The following is a 14,518-nucleotide window of genomic DNA, read 5'->3' as shown; positions in this document are numbered from 1 at the left end:
TATGTGAGATATTATTTTGCATTTAAAGTTGAAAATACTTACTGAGATTATAAATGAATGATCAACACACAATCATTTATGATAACTTAAATTTCCAAGCTTAGAGCTTTCTTCTGATTAGAATTTAATATAGAGAGGTTTTATTCATGTGAGTATAACAGCATTTGAATAAGCTATGGGAGAATTACAATGTAATGCTGATGGATACAGAATGATTCTTTTAGACACCAAGACTAATAATTTTTAACAATATCTAAAAACATTGTAGGAAAAGCCTGAACCATGCTGGCACCAGGGACAGACAGGCATGAAAGATTAATGTAATCTCGCATATAATGATGCACATTCTTACACAAAAAATCCATCTGCAATGTCATGTCAGTCAGCAGAAATCTTTGATGGGTGGATACAGCTGGGCTGTCTCTTCTGGCAGAGATGCCCTAGAAAATGCTAAATGTGGTTGGGCTGCTTAGTGCCATCTGCAGTGTGCCAGTTTATCCTGTCGTCACTGGCATTTACAATACTGCATAGGGCATCATGGCTGTAGAGACAGAGATAGGGAGTGACAGATTCATTTCCTTGGAGGATTCAGCTCTGGTGGGCCTGTGCCACCCTCCTCCTTGGCTTTGGGTCTGTTATCACTGGTGTTGGCTTTGCTTCATCTTTTCACATCCAACTCCTCCTCTTTTTAGTCTAGCAGTTCCAGATACACATTCTTCTAGTATGTAAATCTTACACTAACCTTTCAACTAATTTATTCATGTAAGGTTGCCAAAGTGATTTAACATTGAGTGTTTGATGCCAGCTAATGTGCCTTATTTTCAAAATACTACTGCTCTTAGGCTTCTGATTTAAAGGAAATGTGTCTTATTTAAGGAACACCAAACAGACAGGCACTAGGATAAATTATCTAACTGTTCTGTGTGGGATATCCCCAAATGACTTAGGTACTTGGAACAAATATATGACCCTTTTTTACATAAAGCTATAAAACACATCAGGCAAGTAACACTTAATCCTCTTTCCCATGATTAAAATATAAATATTCCAGAATCAATGTTGTTTTATGACCTGACCATATGTTTATCATATTGTTTTTGCCAAACCAAGTTAAAAAGTATAGATCGTTGTTTAAAACTTTCCCTTTGTGTGTTTTTTTTCAATAGTAACAGAATATGAAGGGCACGCTCTCTCACTGCTAAAGGAATGTGAACTACAGGGATTTGATGGGTAGGTTATATTATTAATCTATGTATGTCCTATAGCTTATGTGATTAAATGTCTTCATTGGTTTTTAGCCATATATTTGGGACCTTTAATTTTTAAATATCTGTGATGTATGTAATTAGGCTCTATTTCTTTCATATCTGTCTAATAACAATTAATGATAATGATAATGTGGCATGGTCATCCACCTCTCAGGATTGAGCATAGGAAAGCAAAAGGAGAAATCTAATTGTACAACATAAGTACTTGGAAATTACAGTGCACTCGCTTATACTTACCTAATGTGCATACGTTTGCATCTATAGTCCCGAATGCTTGGCTTTAACTATGTATCTAGAAAAGCATTGATGGAAGATACTATGTTGGTCATCTGGCATAACTACTATGATCCTCTTTTGCAACTTTTGTTAATAGGTACCATCTGGTTATTTGATTGATTGAGGGTAAATATTTTATAAAAAATCAATATATTATTTTCAGAATGAACAAAATATGTTAATTTTAATTATCTTTTATGATTTAGTGGCTGCCCAATATGTGTGCCATTCACAGTAGGCATTAGAAACTTGTTTGCAATACACTGCTAGAGTGTGTTGAAAGTACTCACTGAATTGTAAATATTAGAAACAAGGCAAGCGATACATGCTTTAATAGCAACTTTTAAAAATTAGGTGAATCAGTTTGCTAAAGTGCTAGATTGATATGTAACACAGAAACATATTCTTTCAGGGAAGATTTTTTTTTTTTTTTTTTGGCAAGGGTAGCTATTTCCGAGTTTTAAAAGGTGGCAAGTATGTGAGTTATTTGTGTCACGTGATGATGGGCGGGGGCAATAAAATACTCAGATTATCAGGAAGGGCAGTTGGGTCTTTCAACTCAAATGAAAGATTTTACTCTTCTTCCCAAAGAAGTATTAGAATGCTTTAGGGATGAAAGTAATGCAATCAAAATGGAGCCTTAACAGGGTTGTTCTTCAGAAACACAATATTTTTTTTTGGTGAGGAAAAAAATATTAGTGGATGAAGAAGAAAGTTTGGTAAATAAAATGATTTTTCAAAAAAAAAATTAACAGAGAGGAGTAAATCTAGACAGCAATATTATATAAATATTGAAGATGAGGTAGGACATACCTTCAGAGGTTTATACTTAGAGCTAGACAGATTGATTGATAGACTACATTTAGGAAATTATCCTGCAAATATACAATCTAAGAAAAGGAATTGGGGGAATCATACTCACTGCCTTAATATGTTGTATCGTACTGAAATGCAGCATGTGAGTATATATAAGTGTGGCTGCATTTCAAATAAGTTTTTGCTTCAGAACATGATTATATAAATAATGAAAATAACAGACGTCATAGGAACTAGACCTGGTCTCGCCCATCAGCATTTTGAGGTGTTCTGCTAAAAGTTGTATCTATAAGTAAGTTCCATTGGTAACTATACCGTGTAAGGATCAAAAACTCTACAGAATGATGAAAAGCATGTTACTTAAGTACAGTACAGTAATATTTTTCTTTTTACCTGGACATATTTAATTCGTGTTTATCTCACAGAGCAGGTGTTATTTTTCAGTGTGGCACTAAAAAGAGATATAGATCCTTTAGTCATTACCTACTTTTTAAAAAGCACATAGTTTGGCCTAATCATTAATTAGCTGTGTATAAACTCTACAGCATGCTTATTTATTTAAAACTTATAATAATTTTAAATTTCTATTGAAAGTTATCTATTTTCTAAGATCCTTTAAATAGCTCATTTATTTCCATGGGCCCAATTTTTCCAGTAGGAAATGATAATGGTGGTGTTTGGGATAACTATCTTAATGAAAGGGTAATTTTAAGTCACTCTACTTAGAATTGCATAGATTTCTATGAGGAGAACGATGGAAACATAGTTCCTTAGGGCACTTCAAAAGAACAATTCTCTAACAAGTAGAATTTTTTGAAAATGGAATGCACCACGTTCATGAGTTCCCTGTTCCTGAATCTGTTCAAAGAGTGGCTACATAGGAGCACTTTTTGAGGAATATATACGGAAAACTCAAGGATGGGATGATAACCTCAATATTCTATGGTGTTTTGATGAGGAAGGAACTCCCATTCCTTCAAGAACTTGAGCCTGAAGCATCTCAGCCTGACCCTAGTGACTGGAGTTGTTGACAGGGAGTGATTAAAAAATCACCTAAAGGTTTTTAGACACAGAGAGGTTAAGATCTAAGAAAGATTCTATGTATGATATTCAGTAAAGCAAAATGACTTGGTAAATAACATTTAAGAAATGTTATTTGCTAAGGTTAATGAGGTACATATGTTTCTATGAAGACTCTGACATATTTCTAAAGCCAACAGGAACAGTGTATCAATACTCATCGTAACAGCTGGTGTGTAACTCCAGTGTATTCTAGCAAACAGATCCACTGCTAAAATTGTAGGAGCGTCAGCTTCTGTATTGCCCCCTATTTATACTGGGTCTGAAGAGTAAGTTTTGTAAAAGCAAAGAAAAGAGTAGGACTAGATACATAGACTTGAAGCAATAACAGTGGAATTTATAAGGTGAATATGGTTAAGCTAATCTATAGCTCTTGTGCAATTATAAACATACTAATGTTTCCTATTTTGTTTTGCAGTGTTTTTATTTGGTTTTGTTGAGTTATAGACTTCTTTGTTAATTCCACCACTAATGAGACCCACAATAATTTAGACATTATTTGGCTAACATTGACATTTTATCACGTTAACCATGATATTTACATAACTAAGGTGAAAAAAACATGTATCTCTTTTCAAAAAAATTTTAAATAAAAAAATACAATAATTTATTAAATATTTCAAAGATGATATTGGTTGATAGACAAATACACAATCACTCATTTAAATGTTTTTCTTTTTACTTTTTATAAAGAGGAATAAGATATTAGCGCCCAGTTGTACTCTTCTGGACAGAATCATTCTACTTAGGTTCATGGCAAGAAGGAGTTTACTTATTCTCAAAACATAAAATGTACCACATGCAAAAGATGAGTTACTCTGAGGTTTATGTTTTAGGGTAGCTCTTAACTGTTGTTAAGGTAACTTCTTTTAAAAGGTTATTTTTTTTTCCCTTTTCTTGTAGTATCCAGACTCCTGTGATTTGTTAATATGAAATATATTCCCTAAGTTGAGTAAACTGTACCTGGACAGGAGCTTAATGATCTAGTGGTTATCAACATGAATAAATATATTCCTTCCTAACTCACTTAATTCCATATTGGTTACACTGGTAAACTGATTTTCAAAATAATAAAAGTCTCATATAGTTATTTTCGTATACAGGAAAGGAATATGATATTTTTAATGGTAGTGCAGTCTCTAAGGCCAGATTGTCTTGTTTCAAGTTGTCTTTCTATCACTTACTATGGTAGGATTTTGGAAAATAGACCTAATTTTTCTATGCTTTAGTTTCCTAATCTGTAAATTGAGGGTAACAGTATCTATTGTGTACAGTTATTGTTCAAATTAAATGAGTTAATACACTGAGAGGAGTGCCCAGTACATAGCAATTATTCACAATATGTTACTTTATTGTTGTAATTATTGTAATTTATTATAGTTTCTAAATATTTTACACAGAATGTGCTATGGTAAAATTTCAGAGCAGAGCATGTTGGTAGAAAATGCATCTCTATTAACTCTAGCAATGAATTAACATGCACATGTTGCTATAACTGGAGGCAGGACTCCAGGGGTCAGATGTTGCCATACTGGACGGAAGTCAAGTCCTGGATGCTAAGTTAGATACTTTGTTGGATGACTTCACATGTTCCTTTTAGGCCACACACACCTGAGCAGGTAGACACACCTGGATCTGGAAGTTATAAGTCGATTGAATGTTTGAAAATCTCATAGAGTTCTTTAAAATTATACAGATAAGGTTTAAATCAAAACTTCGCTTCCCCATTTATAAAGATGAGGCTAATGCCTACTTTACAGATTTCTAAAGATTTAACAGAAAAGAGCCAATGTATTATTTGACATAAAATTTGTCCCTTAGTAGATATAATCACTTCATCTGAATCAGTGGCTACAATGTGAACCCCTGGGATCAGTTCAGAAATGAAATAATACCCCTAGCCAAAAATGGCCTGGGTCATACTGCATGTCCTGGAGTCGCTTCGAAATAGAGTGGACCTGGATTAACCAGGATGTGTGCGGCCAGAGGGCTAAACCTCAGGTAGGTGCAGGGCTAGTAGACAGAGCTAGGTGGAAGAACTTGATGGAAAAAGTTCCCTCAGCCTCTGGATTCACACACCTATGGAGATTCCTAAACTTAGGGAAACAGTAACCCCTGCTGATTATGGCCTGTCTTGTTTGGCACATAAACTTTTTAAATACGTAGAATGCTAGTTGCTAGTATTTACAAATCAGGAGACTCACCCAAAACCAGGACCCATGGCTTCTCTAGAAAAATTAGAAGATGTGGTCCTCTAGGCCTGCCTCCCATTGATGAGTGGGCGGGAGCTGAGAAGTACCTTTCCTTTAGACTGAGCTACTCTTTCTTTCCTCCTGGGCCCTAGCAGGCCTTGAGTTGTGACACCTGCTTTCAATAACACAAAATCTTCTTTTTGGGAAAACGGGGGTGATTTTGCTACTTAAGATTATTTTGCTTCCTTTAAATACAAATGATTGTGAAACAAATTTCTAATATCTCATATATTACTTTCATGGAGTCTCACCTCCACCTTTCTATAGTCTGTTTATCATGAGGCATTAAAAAAAGATTAGCAGTACTGAGTAGGGTCAAAGGGTAGTAACACTCATTTTAAAAGTGCCAAATAGCAATAATGTCCAGGAGATGATAACCAGTTTAGGTCTGCAATGACTACATTCATATACTGATGATAATTAACAGTTCCTTAAATTAAAGCTTCATATTTAACATGATTTTTATTGCTGTCTGTCTTTTCAGGGCTGTATTGAAAAATTAGAATTTTATGACTTTGGTTTCCATTAGTGAGATGAATTGCTCATGACTGTGAACACAAACAAAATGAGAATAATATGCTTTTGGATATTAACAGAGCTAAAGGCAGGTCAGATGTGAATTCACATCTCCAAATGTTTTAATGCCTCTTAACCCATTTAAAAATATTCTGTCTATGTGGTATCATCTAGGTATGATATTCCTGAAATCAATGTGACCAGTGCAGTGTTAGAGTCTTCTTATCCATAGGCATATACTGAAATGTTTGAAGGTGCGTGTGAGTAATCATGCACATGGAATACATAAAATTACTATTTTGAAGTATAGATTTCATTATTATTAATCATTTTGAAGTCTTGCGTTCTTTTACTTAATTTTTTACTTTCTAGTATTGTCTGTGTTGGTGGAGATGGATCTGCCAGTGAAGTAGCCCACGCTTTGCTTCTCAGAGCCCAGAAGAATGCTGGCATGGAAGCAGACAGCATCCTGACTCCTGTCCGAGCACAGCTTCCACTTGGTTTGATACCAGCAGGCAAGGAAGTGGCTGTGAATTTGCTAAAAGGAACCTCTCCTTCTATTGTCCTATCTTTCCCTCTTTTACTTTCTAACCTAGACAGTGTACTGTAAGAGTTAAAGGCACAGATTTTGAATTTGAAAGACCCAAGCTTAGCATCTCCACTAGCAAATGTGACACTTGGACAAGTTAATTTCTCTGAGCCTCATTTTTCTAATCTATAAAAGATAACACATAATATTCACTTCATTACAACTTTATTGTAGTATTAAATTAGATGGTATATGTGGAGGGTTTAATGCATAGTGAACCAATCGATAATTGGGGTTATTATTATTCTACCTTCCCATATAAAGTTCTAATGATCACAAAGTCCCATATATGAAATTTCAAAATAGAGCACTCTAGTCAAAGTGCTTATAATTTCATATAAGGTAAAATATGGTTATCACGAGAATTGAAGTATAAACAGGTAACCTTGAAAACACCAAAATGGTTTATTCTGATTTATCCTAGTATCTCTAGCAACTAGGATAGAATAGAACATGACACAGTGAGAACACTCAATAATTAAGTTTATTAAGTGAATGAATGTAAAGATGTTATAGAGTAAGTGACACTTGAATTAGGCCTAAAAATGTGTTGGGTAGGATTTGGCCTGAAAAAAAAAAAAAAGAGAGAGAATGAGTTCTTTTCTTGGCTGCAAAAATAATAAATGACAACGCAGAACTCAGAAGTGTGGAGGAACAGGAAGCGGACCATTTCTTGGTTGATAGTGCTATCCAAATAGGCCCAAGCTATGGTGACTCCTGGGTGCCACAGGAAGGCGTCTAAATGGTATTTGATAAAAAATGGGGAACAATGGGAGGTTTAGAGCAAGGGAGCATCCTGTTAGGAGTCTGTTCTAGGAAAATTTGTGATTAGGGGAAGGGGACAGGAGAACATGGAGGTTAGAGGCACAGAGAGCAGCTAGAGCAACACTGGGATCCAGAAAAGAGGGGATCCAGAAAAGAGGGGATCCAGAAAAGAGGAAAACATCTTTTGCAAGTTTATGAGATACAAGTCACTTCTCCCAAACTATTATTTAAACTAACAATAGTGAAGGAAAGTGATTATTTCTTTTCATTTTGAAAACATCACACATTATCTCTTGAAGAAAAGCAGCAACAATTATTCTTTCATATGAAAATAGAAAATAATGTACATGGTTGAAAAAAAATTCAACAGTTTATTCATTTGATGATCACATTCATTTAGTATGGATTTCAGTATATGTAGTATTGTTAATTAACAAAGACAAACGATACACAAATGCCTTTTTAGAGTATAAAGTCTTTCATACAAAGAATTTAAAAGAAGAGGGATATTCGGCTATTATCTTGATAATTGTAAAACATATAGAGAAAATTCTGTGTTGGTCTTTAAGTACAACAGAACAAAATAACCTCATCTCAGAAAGAAAAAAAGATCATTTGGGATTAGCCACTGTGACCCTTTGGTGTCATTTTAGTGGCTCTCTCTATAATGCATAGTGGATGTGCTTAGGTCGCCATTGCTTTTCATTAGTACTTACACTTCTGAGGTCACTCTTAACTGCTGGGTATCAAAAGTAGAAAGAAGGGTGTCCCTAAAGATATGCATTTGGCAAAGTGAATAGTTAGCTGGAAAAAACGGGTGGCTATACTTATCTCCTTGATATGTAAATCAGATTTTCTAAAGGAATTCCACTGAGTTTTATCATTATTGTACTTTTTAAGCACATTTCTGAGCTTGAAAGCACTTTCTAGATACAGTAGCTATGTAGAAATGCCATTTGAATACTTTTTATTTAGAAGTTATAGCCTATTGCCAAAACTCTGGTCATTGCCTAGGAGTTTCAGCTTATGCATTCCATCTAAAGGAGGAGCAAGTCATGTACAGGATGTATTTAACATAAGGACTCTGTCTACTGGGGGCTTTGACTGAGAATGAGGACAAGAGCCAGGCAGGAAGTTTCCAAGCTGAACACAGAAGACAATCTGCCTTTGAAGCCATTTGCCTCCTGGAGAGAGAGACCCAGAGGGAGAGTGTTTAGTGAATTACTACACTGAGCCAACAGACTAAGCTGCTGAATTATGGTCAGACTCAAATGGATCAGATGTGGAGAAGCCTATATTTGAACTGCTGGTTATTAGCAATGGTGTTTGTTGCTATGGGAACTGGTGCTAAGGAACTATACAGAGAAATTTTGATTAAAGTGTGTGTGGGGGGGGGGTATGGGGGCGGTGGGGGGGAGGATAGAGGAAAAAGCCTGAGAGGACATAAAAATAAAAAAAGCAATCCAGTTGTTGTAAAACAAGACTCAATCCATATACTGATGGCTACAAACCATATATTCCTATAGAGTTTGCATAAATAAAGTCATGCTTTCCAATTAATTTGAGGAAAATAAAATGTTGCCAAGGGACTGTTAATTTCTATATTTCAGGCAAAGAACCAAAGTGTAGGTATAGTTTTCATGAGAATTTTAGATATGCTTGACTAGGAAGTCATTACATCACATTTATCTGTTTAGATGTGGGAGACATTAACGGCCTTATGAATATTCATGGTGTCTGGTTAATTAAGTTAATTGTTCTGCAGAAGTGCTTACACTTCCAAGGACAATTTTTTCTTTTTTTCTTTTTGCCTCCATAGTTTCTGCCTGGTACTTCTGTCTGGTACAGCTTTACATGAATCACTACTTCTGTCCTTACTCTGTATTTTGCACATTTTAACATGTCTGGGGAGGTAGTGGTGAGAAAGCTGCTGGTAAAATTAAGAAAAAATAACTTTTCTGGCTAGTTAAAATGTTTACCTAGAGGTAGAACATTTATAGTTTTTGTGAGAATGCTAAAATTACATAGTTGTTATTTATGTGAGCAGCATGTTCTTTTGGCATGTAAACATCTTTTCAGATGGATCATATTTTGTTTCAGGAAACTGTACTCTATCTTTTACAGTCTCCAAACAAAAATATAGACCAATCTGTAGTTTTATAATGTTAAAACTTACAATTTTTAATTTATAATTTACATCCACTTTCCTCATGAATTTTTAAGTCCAGGTATAAAATAAACACTCTTAAGGACTAATGGAACAGGTTAATCAGAGTGGAAGATGCCTAATTTTCTGACTTCTGGTCATGCCTATCATCACTGCCAAGTTCAAGGGAATTTAGGAAAAGTTGCAAAGCCTGAGAACTATAAAAATTTTAAAAAGTGATCTCCAGCATTCTAAAAGCATTTGTGCTTGGGCATGCTTGGCATACTTCAAACTCACAGGGAATAAACAGTCTTCATTTTCTTGAGTCATGATATGTGTCATTCTCTATTGCACATGACAATACATTATGCTTTTTAATAGCTTTTCTAAAGGAATGCTTTTATGGCTACTCCTAATTAACCATGGAAGAAATATGGTTCATGGAATACTGGAATCCATTGATAATCCTAAATATCTCACTCTAATTATCTGGCCCCCTCCAAAACCTTTACCATAAATCTGACTGGGAAGCAAAATATGTTGATCTGTTTCCTCTCCCCTCCCCCCCCCATCCTGACCCATTCCAGATTCATTAGCAATTAGATGTCCATGGGCAGGCTGTAGAGGGTCAAAGGATTATTAAATAGGCCTAAATATTTGACTCCTGGGTAAAGACCCACTGAGTAACAGGTTTCTGGACTTCTTGTTCTCAAACCTGGGACACATACAAATCACCTTGAGAACTGCTAAAACATGGATACCTGGGCCTTACTTTCAGACATTCTGATTCCATGGATTGTGGGTAGAACCCAGAAATTTGCCTTTTGAACAGGCTTCCAGGTAATGTTGATGTTGCTGATCCCTGGACCATGTATTCTAGAAGAGTACCTGTACAAGTTACGGTGCATACACATAACCTGAGGACCTTATAAAATGCAGATTCTTGACTCAGCAGGTCTGGAGTGGGGCTTGTTAGTCAACATCTTAATAAGCCCCCAGGTATTGTCATTGCTGCAAGACTGTGAGCTATATTCTGAGGAACAAGTGTCAGAGCATGACTTGCCATTTGGTAAATCAATTGGAACCAGTTTACCAGTTGGTTAAGGTGGATTTTTCTCTGCATTAGTATTACTAGAGATCTGGAAATCATTAACGTTTAGATATATTCGTCGCTAATGATGATGATGATTTTCATGACAGTCTTGGTTGATAATGTCTGACTTGCCTCGGCTTCTCCACGTGAGCAGCCCAAGCACGCATCAGTTCAGAATGACACAAATTGAGGAGATTAACATTTGGCCACACAGGAATGTTCCTGATTAACAAGCCCAGGGGACTAGCCTTTGCCTTCAGAGCTGGAGTGCACAGCACATCCTTGTTTTCACAGCCCTCAGCTCTTACTGCATTTCTTTCTCATATTCTTTAATTCAAGAAAAATTGTAGCTTCTTAATTTTAAATTCTATTTACCTCCTGGGAATGGCAGAGGCTAGCTAATATTTTCCCCTTTGGAAGCAGGCCTTTACCACAAGATCTCAGAGACGAAAATGAGTTCTTTTCTTCTGTAGATGGGAAAAATTTATGAGGCCGTTAAATTATTTTAATGATTACAAAAATCAGAAATCTATAATATCCCAATACAGGTTTTCATACATGGCAAAAACCATAGAATTAAATATTTTCTTTATCTAGGATACTTTTTGTCAGACAATAGAGAGGAATACCCATTTGGGTGAGAGCCTATCTCTTAAGAATCATTAAATGTCTTTTGTACTTTGTAGTGATTTTATATTTTTTCTCAGTTATTTGGATTTTATTACTAATGCGTGTATTTATCTCTGCCTTCCAGAGACACCCTTCTGCTGTTGCTGCTTGTTTGCTATAGAAGTTGGAAGCCCATTTCTTAAAGTTGGATGGAGTAGACTTTGCTATCGCTAGTACTTTTTTGGTAGAAAATAGAAATTCATGATGGAAAAAGCTGTGAATAAGGAGATACTATAAACTATTTAAAATTTTTTTAAGTTGTTTAAAGATTAAACAATTCAGTAACCATTTTATGTACATCTTAGCTGCGAATGAAAAGTTATAAATGTCCTTTAATTTTTCATCTGAACATTACATACTGACACCTGTATAAAGTAGAGCAAATGGTTAATTTAAAACATATACTACTGGGATGGCCTGTTAGCTCATTTGGTTAGAGAGTGGTGCTAATAACACCAAGGTTGCCAGTTCGATCTCCACGTGGGCTACTGTGAGCTGCGCTCTCTTTAAAAAAAAAAAAAAAAAAAAAAAAAAAAACACAAAAAAACATGTACTACATTGATTGTACATATTTTACAATTGATTTGGCAGGCTCTACCAATGTACTAGCACATTCTCTTCATGGAATCCCTCACGTGGTAACTGCAACTTTGCACATTATACTGGGTAAGAATTCTTTCAAAGAAGTTCTCGTGTTATAAGGAAGTTTTTATATGTATATAAGGCTACTTTATTTCTGTCAGACTTGCCTGAGAAAAGACAGATTCTTTGTCTCTCAAAGCAGAGAAATGCTTGACTAAAACCCAAAAGTCAAGCAACACTTAACTGTTTGGACTGCTAATCTTTGCAGAACACAGGTGCTATAAAGAGCAGTAAATGAAGTTTTGCTATAATCTTGATAGAAAAAAAATATTGTAATGTTTAAGATCACAATTTTATAACCAGACTAAGAAAATCCATGCATACTATTTAAGTATATCAGATACTGTTGTTTGATTGTACCGTGATTCTAGGGATAGGATTATATTATTAAAAGAGGAAAAAAAAGCACAAGATAACATTTTTTCAGCCAGTGTACATCCACTAGATCTTTTATTATCCCTATTGATGGAAAGCATATAAACTCAGATAAATGAAATGCAAAACTGTTAAATCTGAGTTTGCTTTGCACATGTACTTCAACTTCTCTTCCTTAACCATGCTTTATATGAAACAGCAGTAAGCTGCAAAATTTACTGCTTTGTGCTTTTCCCCATAGTACCTGAAAAACTTACAAATGGCTATTTGAGTAGTTGTAGGTAAAGAGAGATGAAGGCAAAACAAGAATATTCATTATGATATAAAGTACCTTGAGATCTTCTTCTAAAAGTAAATAAGTGTGCTCTTTTCTGTTTGCCATTTTGGCAACTGGCCTGGCTGCATTCACTGATTGATTAACATTCGATGTAATATTCAAGGGCATCTACAACCAGTCGATGTTTGCACCTTCAGCGCCACTGGCAAGCTTCTTCGCTTTGGGTTCTCAGCCATGTTTGGCTTTGGTGGAAGAACTTTGGCTCTGGCAGAAAAACATCGATGGATGTCCCCTAACCAACGGAGGGATTTTGCTGTAATTAAGGCATTGGCACAACTTAAGTAAGTCTTTTTATTCTTAAACCAAAAATTGCATATCCTGAGTCGGCGACTCTTAATAACAAATTTTATTATATTTTAGGCCAGAGGACTGTGAAATATCATTTTTACCATTTAACAGTTCTCAAGATTTAGAACAAAGGTAGGTGAAAAGCTCAAAGTACATTAGTACTTTCTTTAAAGCATAAAAGAGTTTGATATAAACAATTTATTGGGATGGGATCTTTGGTTATTTTTATAACATACTAATGAAGAATATAGAATTATGGCGTCTGACAGATTCTATTAGGCCATGTAGTTTTGTTTCTGTCTTCAGAAATAACCTTTAATTCCATCCATCCATCCATCCAACAGCTGTTTATTGAGTACCTGCTATGTGCAGGCTTTGGATACAGCTAGGAGCCAAAAAAAGCAAACAAAACACTTAGTTTCTGTCCTCATGAGAGTGACAGTCTAGTATAGAATACAAATATTAATTAAAGTCACACAAAGGAAGTACTTTAGTCTTAAAAAATGAAAAGCAGTTTTTACTGATGATTCTAACTTTAAATGAATTTAATACAACATAATATGGTAAAGGATTGTTCACATATTTTTATGTACTGTCTAATTTAAGCAAATAGTTAACATATGTAATGTTGGATTCTATAATTTCCTCAAACTTAATGGATGATGTTTTTGTGTCGTTTTTTTTCTTGTTTATTTATTTTGTTTTCTTCCTTTTAGGAGGGCACGGGGATCTCCCAAATCTGGTGAGTCTCAAAGTACCTCCTTGAGAACTGAGCCAGGTTCTATTGACATTTTGCTCTGGTGAGGGAAAGTAACCGATCGCTTCCATTACCTTTAGACTGTAATGATCGATGGCAAATGATCCAGGGTCAATTCCTGAATGTCAGCATTATGGCAATTCCTTGCCTGTGTTCAGTGGCACCTAGAGGTTTGGCACCTAATACCAGGTTAGTAGCATTTTTATTGAATCATTGATACTTTTCTGTGAACCAAAATTTTCTTACAAAATGCTCTCCCTAACTCTTGGCTAGCTAGAATATTATGAAGAGGTGTTTCTATCCTTGACTATAAAATAGAGATTTTGAGGGATTTAAGGGATCAGAGTAGGTTCACAACTGTTAAACTGGGAAAATTATCAGACAATCATGCTGATTTTTTAATATCACTGAGGCTAAAATAATTTCTTGGGTTTTATTGACATGATTTTATTATGTTATTTTATGTCTACTTTGCTTACTTTATTTATGTTTATTTACCAGTTGAGAACATTGTATTTAATTCTGGCATTTTTTATGACTGTCTCTACTTTCCAATTTTAGTACAGACATAAATATTCTTGGCATGAAAAGCATGCATGTGTGTATATTTGATACCTTGAATCAAAGGAACCATTTCAGTTATACTTAG

General features: G+C 35.1%; 1 protein-coding gene across 4 annotated transcripts in view; it reads left to right on the top strand.

Moving 5' to 3' along the window:
• The window catches only part of CERKL (CERK like autophagy regulator), a 112,276-nt gene that overhangs the window by 85,152 nt on the left and 12,606 nt on the right, over positions 1–14,518 (top strand). For all 4 annotated transcript variants that reach the window (XR_013993549.1, XR_013993550.1, XM_081052045.1 and 1 more), the window contains exons 4-10: positions 1,167–1,230; positions 6,581–6,723; positions 12,062–12,136; positions 12,928–13,105; positions 13,185–13,244; positions 13,829–13,854; positions 13,950–14,058. Coding sequence is in view for 2 of the 4 variants with exons in the window: in XM_081052045.1 (XP_080908171.1) it covers positions 1,167–1,230; positions 6,581–6,723; positions 12,062–12,136; positions 12,928–13,105; positions 13,185–13,244; positions 13,829–13,854; positions 13,950–14,058 (655 nt within the window). In the remaining 2 variants the exon portion in view is untranslated. The remainder of the gene's footprint in view (positions 1–1,166; positions 1,231–6,580; positions 6,724–12,061; positions 12,137–12,927; positions 13,106–13,184; positions 13,245–13,828; positions 13,855–13,949; positions 14,059–14,518) is intronic.

This window comes from Rhinolophus hipposideros, assembly GCF_964194185.1.
Source record: "Rhinolophus hipposideros genome assembly, chromosome: 6".
NCBI lineage: Eukaryota > Metazoa > Chordata > Mammalia > Chiroptera > Rhinolophidae > Rhinolophus > Rhinolophus hipposideros.
Note: the sequence above shows the minus strand (reverse complement) of the source record. Positions and strands in the feature narration are given on the sequence as shown.